A 25,083-nucleotide genomic window follows, 5' to 3' on the forward strand; every position below is an offset into this window, starting at 1 on the left:
CCTGCCTGTCCGTAACGGTTGTGTAAGCCTGGAGGAGGTACCTGTAAATGTCCTGCCCAGTGGCAGGGACCCTTCTTCTTTCTCCAATTATTACTTCTGGAGGATCGATCTGCTTGTGAGAGGAATGTCCTGACTAAGTTATGCCATGCTAGCTAGTAAGCAGTTCCATAAACATTGATTTTTACATGGCTGTCATGGGTTTCAACTCTGGTTTTCTGTTCTGCTGACTACGTGACACATGGTGGAAGGTGGAATCACAATATCAGGCAGAGCTGAACAGTACACACAATTCTCTTGTGTATTTTCTTTGGAAATGCACTCTGACAGAAACAAATAGAGCTGTTATTTTTTTGGCTACCTCCAACAATAATCATGGTCTCAAGTTAATAAAGACACAAAACAGCAAGTAGATCAGCACACAAGGTGGCCACCTATAATTCTGGGCTATGGTCTGCTTAGCACAAGAGATTATGGTGTCTCTCTGGAGTGTGGTGTGTAACAGCAAAAATTGATTTGGGGACATCACCAGGTCTTTCAGTGGAGATTAACAGCATCTTCTTTGGCAGTCAGCCAGAGGCATGTGAAATAGCCTACAACAGTTCTCATGACATCCAATACAAATGAAAGAGCTTAGTAACAAGAGGCAAGCATTTTTCTTTTCCAATAGAGAAGCTCAGGCACTCAGAAAATTTACCCTACACGGAATAGCAAATAAACTGCATACATACAGTTGGACAGAGAGATGGGTTGTCCTGTGCATTCCAGCTGGCTACATCTCAGAAGATTAGCACAGACATCCCTTGCTACTTGGATATACTCTACTGCAGAATAAAACTGCTCACTATCAGTCTAACAGAGGAGCCTCTACTACATTGCTCACTGAGTTTACTCACTGCCATCCTGGCTCAAACTGAAGTGAAGGGCAAAGACAGTAAGATGAACAGAGAGGCATCTTTCTGAAACTCAGGGAAGGAATACTGACTTCACCAACAGATTCAGACCACTACTTCCTGCTTTCAGCTTTTTGTGCACCAAATTCACTCACAGAGGAAACTGAGTAATCCCAGGTAGTTTCCTTTTGAATCACTTCTAGTGACATTTGTGTTCTGGAAGGGAGACAAGCTTGTTTCTTCTAGTGAGAAATGTCTTACCTACCAGCACATTTTGGGACAAGAAGCTGCTCTTGACTATGGTAGCAGTGGGAGATATTCACAACCTAATTCCTCAGAGACTGGTGTTGCCAGCAAAATAAGGCACCTAAGAAGTGAAGTGGTTGCAAGCAAGTCATCATCTGGCTGTTTCTGAGGCCATGAGTGGGATCTACCATGGCTTCGTGAGGATTTGGTAATACTGCTGCATCTTTTTCCTCCAAGGCTGGAATTGCTTTCACAGGTGAGTTGACAAAGAGAAGAAAGAAGTGTATTTTTGAAATTATAGTAAATGTCACCCACATCAAACTCTCTTCTCTCCTCCCCTTCAGTTTTGCAGAAAGAAATTAACATTTAATGCAAAACCGCCTGCTTTGATAGCTGTCTGAATGCCCCATTAAACATTTTCCACACCTCAGGGGTGACAAGTATCCAGTCATAAATTGCAATTTGTCATGGATTTTCTAAGTCACAGGTTGACACAAGAAGCAGTTATCACTCTCTGATCAGTATGCAGAGGCATTACAGTTTTTAGCAATACTCTTTGATAGACATGGTAAGGGTTAGAGAGTAGATTTAAAAGGCAAAGCCCTTTGGTTTTGAACATATGGCTCCTAGAGAAATGTTAGCAGAGATTATTTCACCAGCACAGCCCCGAGATAGTAATAAAATGTATTCCCTGATGGACAAGTGCCATTATTTGTTGTGATTGTAGTTATCCCTATTCATCTTCTATTTACATGTCATGTAAACATATACCATATTTTGTAACAGCACACTGAAATCAAAGCTTCTGCCCCAGCCACAAATTTAGTTCTATCAAATATTTAACAGCAGACATTTACATGTGCAATCCACAACTCCAGTGAGAGCCAGTGAGCACTGGAGGACAGTAACTGCAAAGAAAAATGTCACCCTTCCATCCTCCGAAGTCCAACACTAACACAGATTTTGCTGTGAAGATTGCAAATTTGTAATCTCCAGTCTTCAGCCTCAATCCCTGGGCAACAGAAATGAGGAAGAGGAACCAAGAGAGGAGTCTAAGGTGATCACAGGTTTGCAAAAACAATTTTCTGCAGGCTAGGCTCTAATGCCTTTGTAACTTCCCTCCATTTAAATCAACTGAGAGTTTTGGCTGTCATCCAGCATTCCTCACTTAAGCACCTGTACAGAATTGAAATTCTAGGTGACCTGTGAAACCGTCCTCCTAAAGTAAGTGCCTCATTTCCTCTGTATTGCCAAATGAGAGAGGTGCCCTAAAGGCCTGTGGAGAGAGGCCCTATTAGCTCCTCTTGGCTAAGAAATCTTCCTCAAGACCCTGCCTGCTCTTACAGACACACATGCTAAGTCCATCACAGAGCAACGCAAGTCTGCAATTCTCCTGTGTGTTTCACTCCTTGACATAAGCTGCCAATTTAAACTCAACAGCTTCTTTCAATTTATTCAAAGAATCAGGTCTTTTCCCTTTTCATCTGACTCTAGAAAGCAATAATCGTCCGAGGTATTTTCCACTCTCCACCACATCCAGGATTTCTAAATGAAAACTGTCTTCTTTCTGTCAAAACAAGCTGCATCTCTCCTTAACTTCTTACTTTAGGTTGCATCATCCTTTGCTGTTTTGTTGTCTCATAAGTGTTGCCAACTCTGAGTCACAGAGTCATTGATTCCACAGTGGCTGTATGAGAATGGGTCATCTGAGTCCACTGGACAGGCAGGAGGAAGAAGGCCAGCTGTCAAGCATACCAGGAGAATAGCATTTTCACCCAGATCAGTTCTTGACACGATCTGCCTGTGTAGGCTGTGCCAGAGCACCAGCCAGCGGACACTGCAGGGGTCGTGTAGAACCTCCTCCTGATGCGCTGCCCTAGGCTCTGCCTAGCCCTGCATTCTGTCCTGTAGGTTTTGCATCACTAAATGCTGCTTGTACCTAACAGAGGACAGGTACTTCAGCAGCCAGGAAAGCACATATGGATTACACATAAAAAGGATACATGACAGAACACATAGCATCCTACTTGAACCTTTACTTGGTCACTAAATAACACGGAACATGAGACAGAGGGCTTTTCTCTACTACTGAAGCAAAAGTCCCTGTCTCCATTTGCTGACTGTTACAATTCAACGTTATTTTGCTGTAGTGTGTTTGAACGCTGTAGTCTGTGGCTCTAGCAGCTGTGTTGAAGGCTGGCAGGAAAGGGAGCCCATTACAGCACAGAGTCCTGGAAGTTAGATACATCCCGTCTTGGAGAAGGCCTCTTTCCAAGCTATGAAATACTGACCAGCAAGAGAAGAGTTACTGCTCCCTGACAGTCCTAGGGGAACACAGGACTGCAGCTATGTTCATTAACCTACAGCAGCATTTCTATCAAGGACAGCATTTGCATCAAAGTCTGCCCCTACCAAAAGGAAGTGGCAAGTAGGGGGAGGGAGAGACAGAGAGAGTCTGGTCTGCTCAAAAGGTAGTAAAACTGATAAGGGATCAGCATTAAATCGATGTGAGGAGAAAGCTGTCATTTATTACTTCCTTATGTGACATGCTTCAACATTTTTCCAGAAACAAAGAGACTAAGGAAACACAGAAAAAGTCAGGATCAATCCCTTGTGTTTCTCCTGGCATGACACCTTTCTAAGAAAACAGCTTTTCTGAACTCACGCCCAGCAACTTCAATGACCTTGATACAAATCTCTCAACCTTGGTACCCCGTCACTCGAGTTAGCAGGAATCTTAGCTCTTATCTGCAGAAGTAGCAAGTTTCTAGTCCCATCTTGCTCACTGGAGCTGGAGGGTGTTTAAAAAGGTGACTTGGTGAAGTTTAAAAAAAGCTACAAAAGAAGAAAAAGTGGGCAGATTAAAAACATGTGAGCAAATTACTTTAACCGCATGTTTTGATTGTATTTTTCAATTGTGGGAGGGAAGCTTTCCCTAGGGACTGCTGGAAGGTGAAAATAGGTGAGCTGCTGCTGGGAACCACGCTTGTGTGGTGGGCTGTTAAGCACACACCGTTCAGCTCTGCATCCAGCCAGAAAGCTGCGCCTGAATAGGTGATAGAGCTCGCACACTTCCATGTTTGCCGCCCCACAAGGATTTGGCCGACATGTGCCTTTGATGCCAATGCAAAGGAAAACCACTCCCAAATTAATGTGTGTCACTCAGCAGCAATCTAAACTCTGCAGTAAAAGGAACAATTCTGACTTACTCTGCAATAGTACAAGCATTACAAAGGGCAGTGCACTTAGCTGGGACTCACAAAAGACCACAAGAGATATTAACATCAAAGCCTTTTCCCATAGTCATGTCTACTTTTTTGGCAGCAGAGAGGGATATGGAAAATTGCTGGGGGAAAAACATTCCAGAATTAATATCCCAGTACTGGCATTTGTTAATATTTTGAACATCTTCTGCAACAGGCACTTACTGCTTTTCAACCTAGGAGACACAAGAGCTTATTTCTAAACTGGTTTTTTTTGGAAAAGGTTAGATTAACCATCCTTATTAGCATTATTTTACTTTCTGCATGAATAGCCCCTTACAAGACCTCCTGCGATCCATCTTCCTCAACACCAGAAGCGTGCAGAGTTAAGGACAACTACAGACAAGCAAGGCAGTAGGCACAGGTATAGGTTAGCAGTAACTACGAGTGTGATTTGACTGGATTGGTTTTGGTTTAGTTTACAGAAATAAGGCCATTTTACTTGTGTTTTCATGCATGCATATCTACTGGTGGAGGAATATCCCTGGGTGAGATTTCTTACGTGATACCAGTTTGTGAAATAACAAGCTGAGTCTGCTGATGTTGGAAATGCAGCCTTTTCCGAGTTCTTTTTCAGTGTATTTTTTATTCACATGCCTTTCTTGCAATAGGAGAGTTGCTCTGTCTTGCGCTTACGTCAGCCCAGAAGACCCTCCCAGACAGTCTGTGGAATCAGAGTGTAAGCTTCTTGGCACGTGTTTCATTTCTGTTAGACTTAGAAACATCAGAAATGAAACTAAAATCTGATTTCTCAGAAAATATATCCTTCTTTCATTCCCTAGGAAACCTTAGCCTTAGACTACTAAGAGGTGACTCACACTATGAGGAAAGCAAAAAAAAAATTTTGTAAAGCTGGCTTCTAAGAACATAAATGTTGATGCAAAAGTCATTTCAGTGTGATTTACAAATACCACGGCAGTGCTCTAAATGTATTGTCCAGATCATTAGAAAAACTTATTCTGAGAGACATAAATGGCCTAATGCTCCATCACAAGCACTGGGAAATAGCAAAGTCACAGGGAATGATGACATTTGAGATGATCAATAAAAAACATTTGCTTAAAAGTAAATGTCCAATGGAAAGACTGGCTCATTCTTTAGAAAGACAAAGTTTGGGCTCGCTAATTTCACGTGTCATGAAACCTCACAGACCTAAATGAAATTCAGAAGCCTCTGGCCTCTATCCTTCCTTCACTCATTGAAGATTTAATAGCAGATTGCATGAATTCTCATGTTACTATAAGGAAATTAATACCAGAAACTATACATGAATGTAATTTACAGCTCACACTGTAAATTGTGAGCTGTCAAACTGTGTGTTTGCATAAAGTGATTTACTGTGGGACCCCACCGGTCAGAGTGGATTCACTTTCACCTGTAGGTACAGGACTGTATGAACTCCCGCAGTTCTGAGTTAAGAGTTGGGAGACACCAGTTCCACGGGCAACTGGGAGTTTCTTTGCCCTTGAGGTGGAAATGAAAGCCCTCCACAATGGACCTGCTCACTGCCCTGTGTCCTCACTTCTGCTCGCCTGAGTCCTGGTGCCCGGCGGGACCCCAGCGCTGGCTGCCACCACGGCGCTGCCGTCCCCTGCACTCACCCGCCCTGCCTCACCTGCTGTACACCAGGCACTCCATGTGGTTGATCTCCTTGTCGGAGCGGTAGCGGCTGTAATCCTCCCAGAGGTCCTTGATGGCGGTGACCGCCAAGATGAAGAGCACGGGGGCCAAGGCCAGCTCCGGCTGGAAGGCATTGACGGCTGGCACGAAGTTGAGGAGGGCGATGAACACAAAGTAGACGTTGGCCAGGCGGTGGAACTGCTCAAAGAGGTTCTTGGGCAGGAAGGACAATGCCGTGTACTTGGTGGTCTTGAGGCGGTTGCAGGCCAGGACCGTCCTCTTGGACTTCTCCGTCTCGGCCTCAGGTAACAGCAGGCTGGAGCGCACCAGCCGCGTCTTACTCTCCTTCTTCTTCCTCCGCCTCCTCTTCCTCTGCCTCTCCTTCCCCTCCGGCAGCACCTGGGGCGCTCCCTCTCCTCCTGCCGTGCCCTGGGACATCGCTGCCGCCCCGTGTCCTCGCCCGGACAGCGCGGGCAGCTCCCACGGCCAGGCACGGCCCTAAGTTATCATCCTCCGCCGCCCGCCACGGCTCTCCTTTCCTCTTCCCCTCCGGGGGCGGGCGGGGGGAGGAGAGCTGTCTCGAACCCGCTCCTAGCCGCTCTGCCGGGACCTCTCTCGCTTTCTCCTCCTCCTGCTGGCCCGGGGAGGGGACGTGGGCAGGCGGGGAGCCGAGCCCTCCGCCCGGGCCTCTCTCCGTCCCGGGCGCGGGGGATGCGGGCAGGGCCGGGGGAGCGGGAAACGGGAGCGGCCCTTCCGCGCACAGCCTGCCCCTAGCGCCGTCCCGTGCCGTGCCGTGCCGTGCCGTACCGGCGTACGGACCCGGGAGGACACTTTATCGGCGGCTTATGACTTGTAGTTACGTGTGGGAAGAGGAAAGAGGTTCGAGTGAGGAAAGAGAAAATTCCCACTGAAGCGTCGGCGCTGCGCTTTATCCACGGTGCCCCGGCAGCAGCTGGTGGGAGTTTTTACCAGCTGACTCACGGCCAAACACTCCACTTTCTGCCTGAATCCGTGTGCCACGTTTATACCCATCCCTGTGCTTAGCATGGGAGATAGAGGACATAATCTCCCAGCTCCTCACGTCTGTCTGGTACGACAGACAGTCTTTGGTGGCGGCCATGGTGCTTGGCACAGCCGCAAACGAGGCAACCAAAAAAATGAGGTTTCCGATGGAAAGCATTAGGCACTGCCACCCCCACACACGCCCTGGCAGTGGTGTGGTGTAACGCACGTTTGCCTCTGTGGGTTTTTCTCTTCCCTTGTGGTAGGGTAGGTCTTTCCAGCAAGGATTGGAAAATGCCAGTCTCTTGCCTGAGGTTTTATGCCCTGCACTTTCTGGAGAAAGATATGGTTACGGGTCATGATGGACAGACAAGAAATACAGAAGAGAAGATAATCTAGATGAAATATTTAGTCTAAAGTCTCAAGTAAATAAATGCAGAGATTTAAAGAACAAATAATAAGAGAGTAAATAATTGCTACTGAGTGTGACATGAGTCTTTACAGCATCACTTTAGGTTGGGATTTAAGAGCAGACCCTTTGGATATGGGATTCCTCAGGCAGCACGAAAGGCTGCCACAGGTCACTCCAGGCTGTGTCTAAACTAAAATGCACAGATGCATTGTATGGTGGGACCCTTTGTCCTGATCCTATGATATCCCAAGGTGGGATCATATTGAGTACAAAAGCAAGCCCTTTATACCTGTCAGCATGTTTCTTGTTGTCACAGAAAACAGGCATAAAGTATAAACATCTAGTCTTGGTATGAGGTCAGAACAGGACTGGGGCATCTTCTGGGGAAAGTACCTAGTCCCACAACTCAGGTGCTGCCATGACAAATTCTGCGAAGACCAAGAAGTGAAAGCCATTATCTGAGCCTCGCAGCCTGTATGTGGTGCTATGTTTTCATCCTTCCTTCTCCCATTTTCGGTATGTTTGTAATTGCTCTTCAAAGTGTCAAGTTAGTTATGAACCTTTTTCAGGCCATGAGGCATTAGGTGAATACTAGATCAGCACATGACCTGATGCTTCTACTGTGTGAAGCCACAAACCCTTTACCAATCCTGCTGTCAACTCTTCTGATGCTACTTCAAACTTAGCAGGAAATTCCTGGTTTTCTCGGCTCTTGGAATATTGAAACAACAAGGTTTTACTTAGTGCAAGGGAAAAGGGAAAATTGGCCTTTTTTTTTTTTTGAAAAGTGTGCTTCTTTGTTGATAAGGGAAAAAAGTATAAAATGTTAAGAGGGAAAAAAAGACAAAAATTTAAAAAGCCCTCCCCATTTAAATTGTCTGTGTTAGTTTTGTTTTGTTTTGGTTTGGTTTGTTTGTTTGTTTGCTTACACTTGGGGTTAACAAAGGGTAAGCTGGAATTAAGAAATATCCTTTTCCTGTGCTTTGGAAATGCTGGAATGGGATGAGGAGGACATTTTATCATTGTGCAATATTCCCATAAGCTGAGCTTCACTCGTCCAAGGGCTCCTTGCAGGCAGCGGTGGATACTCCAAAAAGTGAATTGCTGGACTTTCTGCCACTGGCCTGCCAGCCTCTGCAGCCCACTGTTTTGTGGGGCTCTGGTTCACCCCTGGCCTCCAGGAGCCAAAGCACTGTTCAGGCTTCATCTTTCCTCCAGACAGCCCTCCAACTTGTTTACACAGTGGTTGGTGATTAGAGAAGAACCAGTCATCTTTGTTCCTTTCTCTTGTCAAAGCACATCACCTAGTAGAATAAACTGTCCATATCTTTATCGATGCCAGGTGACTCACAAATGTCTTGAGTATAGCACATCTGAGTGGAAAGATGGTGCGCACACCAGTGTTGTGGAGTAGTGAGAGCCTGTGCTGGGAGGCGAAGTAAGCCAGTGCTCAGTCACTAAGTCCACCACATAAAAATGGTGTGTAAATCATCAAGAAATGGTGTGTAAATCAAGCTTAGCATTTCATATTCAGCAAACAGTAACCAAAAGTAAATTAAGGATTAGATATGTAGTATCATTAAACTTTCAAACACAGTGCTCAAGGCAAAGTAAGAAAAGACAATTCTCACATTACCCTTAAACCATTTCTTTAAGGAAAACACCTGTGCAAGTTTGGAGAGCCTAACCTGGGATGAGTTGTGCTTACAGTTAGTGGTATTGGCCAAACCTGTGACACCAGGTATCCCAAAATTGTCAGTTACAATCCCACAATTTTAAGAAATGGTCTATAAATCAGTGCACTATACTTTAAAACCTGTTTTACTTGCATAGTTTTGGAGTGCTCAGGATTCACATTAACAAGGTTTCTTCTGCAACAGAGTAAGAGGAGAGAAACTTAAAGATACTGAATAGAAGCTGAAAGTTTTTGTGTAATTCCCGTGAGCTGGGTTTTACCAACAGATATAGCAGCAGAAAGATAATAAACATTTGGGTGGGAGGCTCTGAAGAATTCTGCATTTGTTTGCTAAATTTTTTATTTAAGAGCAGTTTAAAGCCTTTGTATTTGAGTATGTATTGGCAGAGTTAAGTGCCACCCTTGGAAAAGTTCATTATAAAAAAAGTAGACAATATGCCACACCCCACTAGTCAAGAGCTGAAAAGCTCTTCTCATATCATTGACCGGGACTTTCTCTGTTACTAGTAAACTGCTTTTTAACTAATACAGACAAGCTAAAATATTGCAAGGCAGTGCCATGAGGAAAGGAAAGGACCTTCTGCTTTCTGTGCAGTCACCCGAGGAATCCAATATTCTGGATATTAATACTAAAACCTGATGAAATGTAATCCATGATAAATAAAAACAAGAGTTAACCTTCTTTTAAAAAGCCTGTAAAATCTAGTGTTTGTTAGGCCTTTCTAGCCAAAAATTTTGTCAATGTAGACACTTATAAGAATTTAGTCCTTGCTTTCCATTTGTAAATAAAACTGTGCACAAAGGGTTTGAGAAAGCACAAATATTTGTATCTAAACTCATATCTGACCTCTCCCTGCCCACACAGTCCAAGTATGCAAGGTTGGAAATAAGAGGCAGGCAGGCAGCAAATTCAGCTTTCAGCTGTTACAGAATACACGTGCACAAGTCTGCCTCTAGCTTTTGAATACAAAAGGACAAGTATGTTGCTTTTGTTGTCAACTGCAGTACATCTGCATCTCTTTTTTATGGAGTCTTCTGGAGGAAAGGAGGTGAAAGGAAATTGGCTTCAACTCACTTTGGATGATCCATGGATCCTACAAAGTATCACCCTCAAGAAACAGAAGCAAACTGTTTTGAAAAGCCTGAGGAGCCAAGAGCCAAAGACTAGATTTACTGGATAACCTGAACTAAAATGTGGACTCTTTACTATTTTTCAGGGTCATTGGAGCAAAGCACTAAATCCAGGTGATGTCTGAGGATTGCTGTGTGTTTCAGCTGCTCCCTGCCACCCACTGATGTCTCCTTCCTGTCTGGAGCTCTTCCTTTGTTGTCACATGGCTGTTTCTGACCATCCTTCATCTAACTGCATTTTGCTGGGGATCTGCTCTCTGATTTCTCCTGAAATTAACCTGAATCCAGCCTCTGATGCCCAATATCTCTTGAATTTCAGGCTCTCTCCAGAGCCTTTCCCAGTGCCTGACTCTTTTCTTCAACTGTGCACATTTTCTTCAGATCAAAGACTAAAACTGAAAAAGGAGAGATGTTCTAAGCATCACTTACACTGATAGTACACCTAGTGAGCTCTTTGATAGCCTGGACCACTAAAAGCTGAGCCTCAAGGTATGACACTGCCTTTCAGGCTAGAAGGATTTTCTGGCCCAAGATACTGTATTAGCTTGGCCGTTTAAATGCCACACATGCTACTGCTTGAAATCATTATTGAATTGTTGTGTGAACAGGCTGGTTGCTTAGAAATCAGATAACCAGTTTTATTCCTTTTCTCCAAGTCATCAGCCCTGATTATGTTTGAAGTATTTTCTATGGCTTGGGGTTTTGTCAGTATGCGAGAATCCTAACATCAACCAAAAAATACCTTTAGCCTGATGGTTGCGTGGAGCAGTTTGAAACTGGCATCCACCTGAATGCTAAGGATGAAAACACTATAGAGAAAAGATCCCAAATACATTACTGATTTGAGTTGTCATGGTTTTTGAAAGCTTGGAGTTATCATTATTCCATTTTAACAATTAGCTTCTTCCTATCATAAGAAAGTGAAGCAAATCTAATTTTAACAGTCTAGGCCACTTTTGTAATATTTATATGATCCTAAAATAAGGATTTCCCATGTTGGATATTGCCAGAAACATCTGTCAAATTACTTGTGATTCTCCTTTGTTCCAGAGGACTTATTTTAATATTAACATGCTTAATATTATGGAACCACCCAGAGGCCTTAGTTGAAATCTAGGACTTTAGGAACTATAAAAATAACTGTAAAGACATGGTACCACACATCAGACAAAATCTGTTCTGCCCTTTGCAGATGAGACGTATCCCATCTGGCTTCCTGTAAAGGGGACAGGCATACATGTTTTGAACTAGCAGAAAGAAGGCAAGAGGCTTTCAGTGTGAACAGCCTGCTGAAAATGCCAGAATTCGATGAGGCAAGACAGCAGCCAAAATGGCATTATTCCTCATTTCCTTCCAGTCTGCAGGAGATATGTAGATACACACAGACATGCACATGCACATGCAGAAGCGTATATATATGTATATATATGTATATATGTGTATACACCACAAACAGTCTCATAGAATCATTGGATGGCTTGGGTTGGAAGAGACCTTAAAGATCCTTTAGTTCTAATTTCACCATCATGGGCTAGAACAGGTTGCTCAGGGCCCCATCCAAATTGGTCTTGAGCATCCTGCCAGGGATGGGGCATCCCCAGCTTCTCTGGGAAACCTGTCCCAGCACCTTTGAGTAAAGAATTTCTTCCTAACACCTAATCTCTTGTCTTTTAGTTTAAAACCATTACCTCATGTTCTTTCAATATCTGCCCATGTAAAACGTTACTGTGCCTCTTTTTTATAAGCCCCCTTTAAGTACTGGAAGAATCCAGTGAGGTCTCCCCAGAGTGTTCACTTCTCCAGAATGAACAACCCCAACTGTCTCATCCTGACTTTTTAGAAGAGGTGCTCCAGCCCTCTGATTGTCTTCATGCCCCTCCTCTGGTCCTCTTTGAACAGATCCATGTCTTTCTTGTGCTGAGGACTCACTCCAAAGCTGGACACAGTCCTCCAGGTGGGGTCTCATGAGAGTGGAGTAGAAGAGCAGAATCACCTCCCTCGACCTCCTGGCTCCTTTGGTTCAGCCCAGAATGTGGTTGACTTTCTGGGCTGCAGGTGCACACTGACAGGTTGTGTCCAGTTTTGCCTCCTCCAGAACCCCCAAGCTGTTCTCTACAGGCTGCTTTCAATAAGTTCTCCCAGTCTGTACTCATCAGTGGGATTGCTCTCACCCTGATGCAGCACCTTTCACTTGGCCTTGTTGAACCTCATGTGGTTCTTGTGGGCCCACTTCTCAAGGTTTTCTAGGTCCCTCAGGATGGCATCCCTTCCTTCAGTCATGTAAACTGCACCGCTCAGCTTTGTGTCACCTTGGTGATTCAATCTCACTATCCATGTAATTGATGAAGATATTGAAGAACACTGGTCCCAAGGCAGAGCCCTGGGGGAGACCACTCATCACTGACCTCCACCTGGACATAGAGCCATGTATGACAACTCTGTCTACATCCAGAGAAATCCCACTCCTTTGTTTCTCAACAGGCAGAGGGGGGACATTTGTGTCCCAAGGTGAGCAGGAGTCATGTGAGAAAGAGGCATGTTCAGTGTTGCAGCACTAAGGGAAATCGATCTTGTGTGGGGCCTGAGCAGCCCTGCTGGACCTTTTCAGTGCAATGGGAAGACATTATTGAGGAATAGCTTCTACCTTTTGGAAGCAAGGGCAGTGCTACCTAGCAAGCCTCTCACATTCTGCATGCGTTTCACTGAAATGTTTTTCCCATCTACCTTGCCCCATGGGCACCTGCATCTCACACCCTGCCAGGTACATGTTGCAGGATCTGCTCCCCCACAGCCAGCTGTTCAGCCTGAAGAGGGATTCATAGAGACTGTGTCTGGCAGGTAAGGGACTGGAGTGGGAAGGAGGCTACAACACTGTGGAATACACACCTTTGGTATCTTGTGTGGAAAGAAGCCAGTTCAGAGAGTAGAGGCTGCCATGTCCTTTCCTCCACCACCTGAACATCCATGTCCATTCTATGACCATTTGCATGCAGACCCCTGGCAAATGAGCCAGCTGGCCTCCTGTTAAGCCTCAAGAATTGTGGATTTGGAAATCGGTGCTACCGTATAATAAACTAGATAAAAAACTAGTCAAGGTATAGGACAGCTGTAAATGAAAGACATAAAGGATTCAGGTAGCTGTAGTTAGCTTATAGACATGGTGCTAGTGAAAAATACCACTTTGCAAATGCTTAATAATAAGTAGTAATGTTTGAGATGTAAGGAATAGCCATACCGAGCCATTGATCAGCATTTAGAGCTTTCAGATCTGGAAATTTCCTCTAGTAATCTGAAATAACGGAAAAAATGCTGCCACAGTTGGTGGAGAAAGACTGCCACTTCTAGGACACCAAGAACATCCCAGAATGTGTCAGTAGGTAAATGGATCAGTGGTGGCCATGCTCAAAAAAGCACATAATTTTCCACTGACTGTGGAAGTAATAAGTGATTAGTGCAGAGGAAGGTGTTTCCTTGGTGGCATCCAAAGCTAGGGAAAGTAAACTTCCCCTTTAATATCTTGCCCAAGCCAGTCCACAGCAGAACAACCACACTCCACTGTAAAAGACAAGGTTGAACTAGATAAGGCACTCACAATACAAGATACGTGCAGGAGAAACCCCAGCCATGTAAAAATCCTGTGGCCACTCTGTGCCTGGCACATCTGCCAAAAATTAAGATACACAGTTGCAAGTTTTCCCCTTAAGCAGGGGGAAATCAGAGACGGCTCTTTACCTACTTAACCTCCCCACGCGCAGCAATACTTTTTTTTCATTTCCAAGGCATTTACTGGGGGAAATCCATAAGCATTGCTTCAGCCCATCAGCTAACATACTCATACACAGGGACACTGCAGAAGAGGAAATGCAGGAAAATCTGTGTAATTAACTGCAGGAGTAAAAGCAGACAGATGCTATTTATAGAAACTGCAGTTTGTGAGGAAACGAAAGTTAATATCCTTACTGCGATGCTGCCAACTCTTGCTATTTCATGGTGAGTCTCACAGCATTTGTTGCTGTTCTTAAAACTGAATATCCTTGCATAATGGGATCTTGCAACAATCTCAGCTTGCTAAGACAAAAAAACGTGGTTGGGAAAAACTTGAATGTGGGAACCCCAGAAGCAGAAAATAAAGAGGAGAATATAAAAAGACTTAAGTTGATGTTTTTGGAAACACTGTGATTCTTAAAGCAATTCTATGATTTTTTTTAAGTCCTGGTAATTTTTAACACCAAGCACTTGGAAGTGATTCTATTCGTATAGGAGCTGCTGTGGGATTTCCTGTATGCATGAAGTCAAAACATATTTCACATCTCTCTAAAAAGAAAATACTGTCTCAGGATATTGTTTCTGAATGCCAAATTGGGCGTCTCTTCAAATTAAGAGATATTTAATGACTCATCATGGTTATATTTTACTATATCTAAATTTCTTAAAAACTTTGCCCAAAAAAGCTAATTCAAGATGCTTGAATGAGTTTTTACAAGAATTTGTCTGAGGAGAGCTAGCTATGCCTTCACTGGAGAATTAACAAAGGGAAGCTGGGTTTCTTCTGCTATTTGGTTATTAGTCAGGATTGCTTGAAGAGAAAGTTGTGCAAGCCAATGTTTTGCTGGCTAGTCACTACAGTGAGATTTGCCTCTGGATTTTGTGACTCTGCACGGCAAAACAAGACTTCCATTCAGCTCAGATGCCGGCTATGCAGAGAAAAGAAGTGGCTGCAGGCTCTTACTCCTTCTGGGAAGGCAAGTGGTGCTTTCAGTCTACTGCAGGTCTAGGGCAGCACTGATTGATTGTTTCTTGCCTAGAGCTGACTCTGAATGGCCAGGCTTAGTAAAAATGGTGTAAATGGGCTGTAAACAACGAGATTTGAAAAGAAAAGGAAGAAAAAACCTCAACAGCAGGAGAGTGAAAGGGTGATTTTCCCGCCTTTGGGGAACTCATATCTAAGTAGAACTGATTGGAAAAAAATCTGGTTCATTGAGCCTGACTGCTTTGTTGGAAATCTAGTAGCCTGCAGAGCTTTTGCTGAAATTAAGGCAGCATTTTCAGTGGTACCTGCTGGGTTTGTCAGGAGTCTTGTGATACTGCTTATGGGGGGGTTTGCCCAGTCTGCTTTTCCACTTGTCCCGGCGGCAAGGGATGCCCTAACGTATGGGATCCCTGACTCTGCAGCACTCATCCTAGTAGCTGGGGCTCTTCTAGCTGCCCTGGAAGCTTGCAGGCTTCTTAATGTGTCTGCTAGTATCAACAGAGAAACGGGCAAATGCAGTATTTTAGTAACTCTCATCCTGAAAAATATTTCAAGTAAAAGGTGCTTTGGGACTAGTTCAGACTATCTACAAAATAATATAGCCCAAAGTAGAAAACTACTTGTAATAGAGCAACACAAGCTTTTGGCTAGTCCTGCTTTTAATACTCGTGTCCAAATTCATGGCTGAATGCCAAGATCCAAACATACAGTTGTTTGCTGCATACTTTAAGAACACTGTGATGTATATCAAGCTTATTGTCTCTATATTATATGCTGCTGGACCATAAGAATAACTCATACTTTTGGCCTACTAAAACTAATGAACTTCAGTGGAGACTTGCTTTTAACAGCAGTATTTAACCAGGTGTTTCTGCAATGCTAGAATAGATCTGCTCTGACTTCTACTGAAGTGGGTTGAGAGACCACTTCCAGCTGACAAATTCCCTATAATTTCCCAACAGATTAAAAACCTATAAAGAGTCAGAGAGACTCATTATTTGGTTTTTGGTGGTTTGTTTGGGTCTTTTTCCTGGTATAATCCTCCTTCTATAGTGATTGAGCTTACTGTTCTGTAGACTTTTCTATCATGTAGCAAGCAATATCTAGTCAAGGCTGTATGACAGCAGAATGTGTGTAAGCATCAGTTACATCAGGGAATGTATATCACAGAAACAGCTGAAAGATGACTTCTAATTCAGCATTCACTAATGCAGTAAATATTAAGACTATAAGACTTGTATATGAGATGGTATATTAAAATGGGAGGGGAGGCTTTTTGTAATCAGCTAGCTTTTGCTGTGTTTAGAAGAACAGATAATTAGTGCTGGCTCTCTTCTGATCTGGAAGTAACTCTCAGTGGTGGAAAAAATTGATATTCCTTCCACCCTGTTGTCCAGAAGCCGAAACTTCCAACCAGTTCCCCGTAACAGTGCTTCCATGGTGCTGTGCTGGTTTATTGACTTGGGAAATTGCTGCTTCTGCCTTGTCAGCAGTGTTAGTGATCCATGTTTCTTTCCTTTCCCTACTTACTCTTCCCTGCTGGCCTTAATTTAAACAGGTTTTTATATTATCGGGTAACACTACTAATCCCTACATAAATGAGACTGACCATAGATAGGCTATATATAAAATACAGCACCCACCATATGTGCACAATATAAGCACATGTACATGCACCCATTGTATGTGTACACAGTCTGTGTGGACACACACTGGACTGATCTCTGCAGAGCTTACAGAGATATAGTAATCTGCTGTGTGTAGTGATGATACTGTAATCTGAGAGATTTCTGTAGGCCATTGCTTGCCACTAGTAATTTAGTTACATTCGTTAAGCAAAAGCTATTATTTCGTACTGCAACTCAAGCTCCTGTTTGCCTTGCTTGAAAGAAAAGCAGTGGACTTGAGATAACGAATATTTTAAATAAATAAGATGTGGGAAACCAGGAGTGCCAGTGGAAGGGTGGTGTATCAACAGTAGTTAGAAGGAATCTGAAGAGCAGCCAGCATAATAAATTTAAAGGGTGGAGGAGAACTGCAATGGCAACACAATGTTTTGATCAAAATAAAGCATTTTTTATGTGTAATGAAGCACTAGGCCATGATTTTTAAAGACCCATGCATTCAACAACCACAGGCTGCCTTTCAAGTTTACAGGCTAATATATCTTCATATTAAGAAAGGATATAGTTTATAATTCTCTTTCAACAAAACACCAGAGAGCTAACACAGCAATGAAAACCAGACTTTTTTTAAAAAAAACAAATGCCCTGATGAGTACTGTTTGTTCTGTTTATTCTTAATATGCTGATTTTTTAATCCACTAATAATCACTCTCTGCTTGGTTGCAACATGAAAACCTCTCTTCTCTTCTGCTCTCTGACCCTTCTTTCCTGCTCTGCTAACTCCCTTTTTCCTAACACAGACCTTGGCCAGTAGCATGACAAACTGTTGCAAGGTATGTGCATCAATCAGGGGAGTGCTGAAGTGTGATCTGCAGCCAGCATAGCTGTGCCAGCAGAACCCCCTAGTATGGATTAAGACATATCAGCAAAAGTGCTCTTTTACAGGATGACTTTTTTTCTCAAAAGGTCTGCAGCAAACTCTGACAGCAGAAGTGGAGTTCTCTCAGTCTGGTGTGCAACTGGAGTATGAACACTTTGCCCAAATGTAGCCTATCAACACCAAGCTGCCTCATACAGCACTGCATAAATTTGGCTTTCTGCACTTCAGAGGTTAATATCTCCTAAACTCATACCATGGCCTTGGCTCTCTCCCTTCTTCCTCACTCACTCTCCTGTTTTGGCCTCTAGAATTCCTCTCAAACTTATCCGAGTTTCTGAATTTCACCTCACCACCATTAATTCTGTGTACTTTGATCTTTATTGTCACATTCTCTATACAATTTTTGGTACCTCCTGCCTGCCCTTAGAAAATGATTTTCCTATTTCCTAGACATGAACACTTTTGTATCAGACTGCTAATGCAAGGCATATAAAAGTGTATCTTTTTGTTCCCTAGGCTCCCCTAATGTACAGAAGAAAAATAGCACATTTGGGTCTTTTTTTTGTCTGTCATCTAGTATTTGGAGTGTTGAAACTTATTTTCATGCAATCAGTTCTAAATTCATGCTTTAGTATTTATATGAAAACTGATATTTTCAAGTAATAACACAATCTGAGTATCTGGGGGTTTAAGAATTTTTATTTTTCATCGCCTGTCATTTACAGAATGGACTAGTTCAAATCCTACAGTACTTATTTGTTCTCTGTCTAAACCCAGTGAAAATCACCTAATCCCTCTTCAGCTTCCAAAGTTCTGGCTATGTCAGTGAGGGGAGAGGGTGGCAAGAGGAAGCATCCAGACTTGAGCTGCAGTTCCACTGTTGGTGCCTATTTATACTGAAATGATCAACAATTTAGACAATGCCACTGGTGCTGAAGAGTTACCCTTCAGCTTCAGTGCTAAGAAACTATTCACCATAGGGGAGCTCATTTGGGATGGAAAAGATGTCTCACCCTATCAGAGGGACAGAGGAGCTTCTGGTTTTGCTGTGCATGCAGAGTGAGCCTGAGGGGTTACACTTGTGCTGGTATACTGAGGAATTAACATCTGAGTGAGGATCTAAGAACCCAGAAAGTAAAGTGTGCCTCATAAAGGGGGTTCATCTACTGTCATGACACAGTGGTCACCGACTGCCAGGCCTGAAATCCTACCTTTTAGCAGTTTTACATGAAGCCTTGAGGGTTTTTTTTTTGTGAAACCAGGAACTTACACGAGAATATGTTATGTAAATATCAAGTGACTCAGTTTGACTGATGGAATCCTTGGTGCAGAACTCTGTCTTCCTTGACTCCTCCATGCTTAAAAACAATGCAGAAATAAACACGGGCTTATAATCACCTGGGATGCTTCATTTGTAGCTCAGTTTTTGGTCCCTAATATTGTTTTGGTTTGTGCCACCTACCAGTCTTTCAGGCAATGTCTGGACAATGGTTTGGAGCATAATGTGTACCAGATATTTGGGAGTGCATTATGAAGGAGACAGTTTAGCACTTCAAAAGTGAATAATGCTGTCCTAATAGCCTCCAGAGATTGGGCCCTGGCATATTTTATTGATTATTATACAAGTAGTCTCTAAGGCTGAATTTTTGTCCTTTCACACTTCTGTTTAACCCATGAGTTTTATGTCTTCCATTTATATTCCCTTCTTCACCTAAATAATTTTGTTTGTCTGCACAGTGAACAAAGAAACCAATTTTTCTTACCTGCAGACGACTTTCACCCTAATTCCCATGTCCATGTAACACAAAGCAGAATTAGGTAGTGCAGTAACTTCTGGCAGATACCTGCCTCTCAAAGAATAAAGAAAGCTCCAGAAGCACTTGCTGATCTTGCTGATCTTTTGCTGGACAAACCAGTCCTTGAATCTCTTTGCAGATAGAATATTCTCTGAAGCTCATTGAACATCACACAAAAAAAAGCCACTGCTGCACTTCATTTTCACATCCTCAACAAATTGTGGCACAACTGGGAAATCATCTCTCTGCTCCAGATGTTTCTCTTCACTTTCTGCCCACTATATAAAATTCTCTTCTTTTTTTTTTTTTCTTCCAGTGGTGGTTTTATTCACCTCACAGAAAACTTTAGGTGGGATTTGTTGGTTGCCCTGAAAATTAAGAAGTCCAAAAGACCCCAGAGAAGGTCAAAATAAAGCTTTGAGCTGGTATTTAATTAGCATTTATCAACAAACAGGTTTTAAAGCAAATATTAGTACAGGCTTACTAATAAAGGGAAGTGTTTGTGTAATATCACTCCCACTCATTTTCACCTAGAGGTATTTTAGGAATTGATGACCTGGAAAAGTGAGCAAGCAGTAAATACTGTACAGACTGTGGGCAGTAGGAAAAACTGTTTGTCTAAATTCAGTGTTGTGACAACTTTGTGATAGAGAAATCAGGCCCTGGTGTCCTTGGAGTGTAGGTGGGTGAGTGAGTCACTTATTGCTGTCCTGATATGCCATAAGTAGGTGGCTGTTCTCTGTTGTCAGAGTATGGTCCTTCAATTTTTTATTCAGTGAGAGACATCCCCATTTAAAAATGGATTTATTGTGGCTCACACTTGAATACCTGGTGTCATTTTTCATTCTGAGCAAGGAGCTTCTTAAAAACAATATCCATTAGACCTGTGTACTGCCATTTACCAGTTCCACAGTCTTGAATCACTTTGTCTGCTTTAAAACAGTGCAAGGTGTCTGACTGCAGATGATATGGTTGGAAGCAAAATTGCAGCCAAAAACTACCTTGGACAAATGCTGTGCTATAACTGTCTTTTATCACTGGTCATGCTTCCTATGACAGAAGCCATGCCTAGGAAAAGGTGTAGGAAAAATGAGTAAGCAGCACTATGGTTAATGTGCTTATCTTATTCCAGACATCATTTCCTCAGAAGACTAGAAAAATGTGCAGATGGAAGAAACCTGGTATTGCCACTATCTAAATGGGAATTTACACTGGGCTCCCTAAAATGGTTTTAGTTAATTGGGAAAATCTGTCAGACTTATTAGCACATTATATTGAAAGAAACATCAGAGTTTCTAGTTGCCTCCAGTGGATTCTGCAGAGCCTGTAGTCCTTTTGCTAAGGAGCAAATGACTAAATGATTTCCAGAGGTCCCTTCCAACCCCAAACATTCTGTGATTCTGTGAAATACTGCCCACCAACAAATATGTGGCTGAGGGGGCTGTTGCAGGGCTGTTAAAGAAGGGTTCATTAACTGAAGGTCTTCTGTTACCTTTATTAAAAATGAAACATTCATTGACACTAACATATTTTTGCTACAAACCCAAATTCTTAATTTTGTGTCAGGCTGAACCAAGCTGCTGAAAATATAGGACAAAGTCCTAGAAATGTCTGAATCATTAGCATCCAAACCAGCCAGTCACAGTATGACAGTTTGAAGGACCTGTAGTCAAGCTGAAAGATACTTGTTCAAAACTGTCATTCCTCTTTCTGAGAGTCCTCCCTCCTGACTCTCCTCTGCTGTTAGGAAGCTGGGTGCTGACCCCAAAAGCAGCACCTAGCAAATTTCAGATTCGGTAACTGGTTATCTGGATTTAAGGTAATTTCTCTCTCTCTTCCTGGGGAAGGAAGAACTCTTACTATACTTACTTTATCCTCTCTATTGTGTTCAGTAGAGAACTTTCTTTGGATACGGCCAGTTGCAGACCCATTTCTGTATTTCAGCCAGCACGGCCTGGGCTAGGAGCTGCTTGGCCTTGTTCCAAAGTGGAAGGGCCTTTCCCTGTTCCCTAGATATGCATCTCCGCTGCACTGGCATCCTGGTCCTCAAGGGCTGCAGGCATGGCCACTACCTCTGAATGCATTCAGCCTTCCCTGAGCAGTCTTTTTTCTCTTCCATTTCTTCCTCCCAGCTCCCTTATTTTACTTACCACATACCACAGTCACTTCACTCACCCTCATCAATTCAACCCTAGCCATGGGCAGTTTGCCTCTCGCTGAAGGCTGCAGGCATCTGGCCTCCTTTGCTTTCTCATGGTTCCTGTTCTTCTTGCACTCAAGAGAGTTCTCTTTGTTCCTCCTTTTCAGAAAACAAAGCCCCTGACAACTTGTACCTATACACCTATTCTTCCTAATGCAGCTAGCTCAGCTTACAGCCTTAAAAACCGTAGTTAAATGGTTCTGTCTTTGAAAGATATGGGCAAAATTGAGTTTGGTGCAAGTAGTCAAAACACCGTTAATGCTAATAGGTTAATACCATGGAAAAATTAGCCTAAATTGTCTGTTTCCCGTTTAAAATAACAATCCAGAATAGATGTGCACTCTGTCCAGCTACACAGCTCATTCATCCTCATTGCCTGTGTCTCGTGGCAGAATGTTCTTTTTAGAGATTTCAGTAATAAAAAATGTTTCCATTTCTAGTAATACTCCATTGTTTGCAAGTTTGGACAATTCAGAATACTTTTGGTAGGCTTTTAAGGACTAGTTCCTGCATTCTGCATGCTTATTTTAGTACAAAAAGATTGCTTATGCATATTTCCTAAGTTATAGTTGAATTTGCTGCTAGATATAAATCCCTACAAATACACATTATCTTGAAAACCAGTAATGTAGAGAATAGTATATATAGTGAATATTTAAAGTTTTGCTCCAGTTTTTTGTCAAAAACTAAGAGTGAACATAAATGTCATTTGGAATAGAATTAGCAAATGACATTAGACTTAGAATTGAAAGTACAGCTTTCTTGTCTTTCTAGGATCCAATGTGGCAAATCTGATAATAAAATTGCCTCATTTTGTGATACTTCTTTTTAAACATTTCCTTCACTTGAAAAAAATGCATGTGATTTTTAAAAATCAGTTTAGTGACCAGGTAAATTACATGCATGCAGAATTAAAAAAGAGAAATCCATGTTCAATTTACTGGCTGCCTCAGATTCGAGATCAAGCTTTGCAAGCAACCTGCCTGTCTCAACGACAGCAGGATATTGCATGGCCTTCACCAAAAAAGGAAGTATTCTAGATCATGGTTGAATAGTTCTGGTCAAGGCAGTTTCCAAGAAGTCTGCTTTTAACCTGTGCCTGCTCTGTAGGTGAAATGGGTACTCTCTGCCTTTCACGTTCTGAACCTAATCCTACCCACACACCATAGTGGACAAGGTTTTTTGTAGAACAATTGTAGAACAATTTATTAGAGTTTTTTCCTTGTTTTCAATATGGATCTCTCTGGGGATGGATGTCTTTGCTCTGTCACTAGTGACCAGGTCTACCAGGGCTGGGTCATCTTCCTGTCCCACCAGTTTTTGACTTCTTCTGGTTTCCTAATTAGCTCCTTAGGGGTTACCTGGTATGGGGACCACCTCTCACTGTGGATGAGTGTAGCAGCATATTGCACAAAGGGTCCTTAATCTTCTTCAGTACTGCCAGTTTGTATTTCAGTACCACTAGCCTGAGGGTTTACTTACACACGGTTACTGCTGGAGCCCGTGGGCACTCATGTTCATATATGGCACTCATCTGTGATATTTGTGCTGCTCCTTCCCTCCCCAGCCTCTTGTCCCTGTTCCTTTGCTGTAGGCCACCTGCCCCAAAGCCGAGATGGCTGAGCAGTGCATGTGAGCTTCAGCAGAAGCCTGGTCATGTAACTCAGCCCCCCACCCATCAGCCACTTTTATCTTGATATATCAGGGAGGATCGTGGTGCTTTCTTCTGCTAACCAGCCTCAGCAGAGAGGTGGTGACAAGCACTGGGGACAAGATGGGGTGGGAACACCCCAGGGATCTACATCTGTCTGCTACCTAAGCTCTATGATATAGCTTTCATCAATGTTTGTACTGCATCTAGTCTGGAGCAGCAGAGCTTCAGAGCTTCATGCAGCTACAACAGCAAATCCGCTTCTGGCCCATGCAAACCTGTGGTTTGCCACCTGTAAACATAAGAAGAAAAGAGACAGGAGAGAATAGAGCCAGCTGAGAACCCAGGAGAAGTCCAGAGAGAATCACAACTCACACGGTTCTCCAGAGAAACCACCACAGATACTTCAGGCAAAATGGTTCTGCTTTTTCTCCTATTTTATACGTCTTGGCTGCACATGGACCACTGGCTTCAAAGAAGTTCTACTAGTAGTACATTGCTGATAGTAATGGATATGGTGATTCAGTAAACAGCAGTGGGAGAACAGAGAAATGTACAGCAGCAGTGGTCCAAAGGTAGGGGAGATAAAATGTTCAAAAAGCTACATTTATAGAGAAATGCTACCAAGAGATGTATATGAACCTAATCCATTGACAAGAGTGGAGAAAGCTAACAATTCCCCTGATACATCACTCAGGATCTGCTTTGATAGTGCAGGAATATCGCTGGTTTTGTGCAAGATGTTGGCTGCAATGTGGAAGCATACAAAGGAGAATGAAGCGTTTAAAATTCAAAGCTGTCCATGGAAGAGGCAGTGTAGCATGAATGGCTTAATTTGGAGCAGGTTCTCATTAATGAGGTTTGGGAGGAAAAACTGTCAGACTTGTGTTGATGTGAATTCCTTTAAATTGGTATAAACAACAGAATATTGACCACATCAGTTTTAAGATAGGTCTGACAGGACATTATTAGAATTCCCACTTCATTCAAATATTTTATGTCTACACTTGAGACACTAGAAGGAAAAAGTGCCATTTGAGGAAAAAAACCTTGCATTTGGGAAGCCCTCAAGCTCTCATAGTCTCTAAGGGGATGACTAGGGTGTAGAAATCAGTATTTGTCTTTTTTTCTACCATGCCTGTAATTCTTCCTGCCTGTACCTCCACTTCTGTCAGACACCTCTGCCAAAGTGAGTGGATGCTGACACATGCTGCTTTGTTACCATTGAAGTCCATGTATCTTTGCCAGCTTGGCAGTAGTCTGCGATTTAGAACAAGAAGTCGACCAGAGTGCTTTGATATTTACAGCATGGGAATTATTTTCCTTTAATTTCAAACTTGCTATGGCTACATTAAATGCCAGTTGCTTCTTTCTATCTTCCAGTTTCAGTTCAGGTAATAACTTGACTAGCACATCTTGACTGAAGCCCCCTTTTTTTTTCTGCGTCCTTTCTTTTTCCAGCTTAAGTATTTCCTTGCACTGCTCATCTTTTCACAATCCAGGCCAATGCAAAACAAATAAACAAGAATGGAGACACAGAGGGCTTCAATATAAGGAGCATTAGTTATATCCAGAGGACTTTTTGCATGGAAAAATTCCCTACACTTCTCTTCATAGTGATCATCTGCTGGGAGGCAGGCACTCGCTTCGGTACATTCACAGTCTTATCAAACTAGCTTTTTAAACTTTGGAGCATAGTTATAGCAAACACGTGTAATGAGTTAAAAAGCAGGAGGAGAGGTCAGTTGCTGTGTTCTTCTTGCTCTTCTGTGCTTCTTGGCTGGTGGATGTTAGGGACTGTAAACATAGACTACATGGGTAATTTCTGGAAAGCAAACAAACAAACCCCAAAACCACCCCTAAAGCAACCCAACAACAAAAAAAGCCACAACAGAAAGTATCTACTCTAAGTCAGCGCAAG

General features: G+C 42.8%; 1 protein-coding gene across 1 annotated transcript in view; it reads right to left on the reverse strand.

Moving 5' to 3' along the window:
- The window catches only part of ATP10A (ATPase phospholipid transporting 10A (putative)), a 111,242-nt gene extending 104,402 nt beyond the window's left edge, over positions 1-6,840 (reverse strand). Inside the window, exon 1 of the mRNA XM_069006147.1 lies at positions 6,015-6,840. Within this exon, the coding sequence (XP_068862248.1) occupies positions 6,015-6,457 (443 nt within the window). The 5' untranslated portion in view covers positions 6,458-6,840. The remainder of the gene's footprint in view (positions 1-6,014) is intronic.
- Positions 6,841-25,083: the final 18,243 nt, after the last annotated feature.

This window comes from Aphelocoma coerulescens, chromosome 1 (genome assembly GCF_041296385.1).
Source record: "Aphelocoma coerulescens isolate FSJ_1873_10779 chromosome 1, UR_Acoe_1.0, whole genome shotgun sequence".
NCBI lineage: Eukaryota > Metazoa > Chordata > Aves > Passeriformes > Corvidae > Aphelocoma > Aphelocoma coerulescens.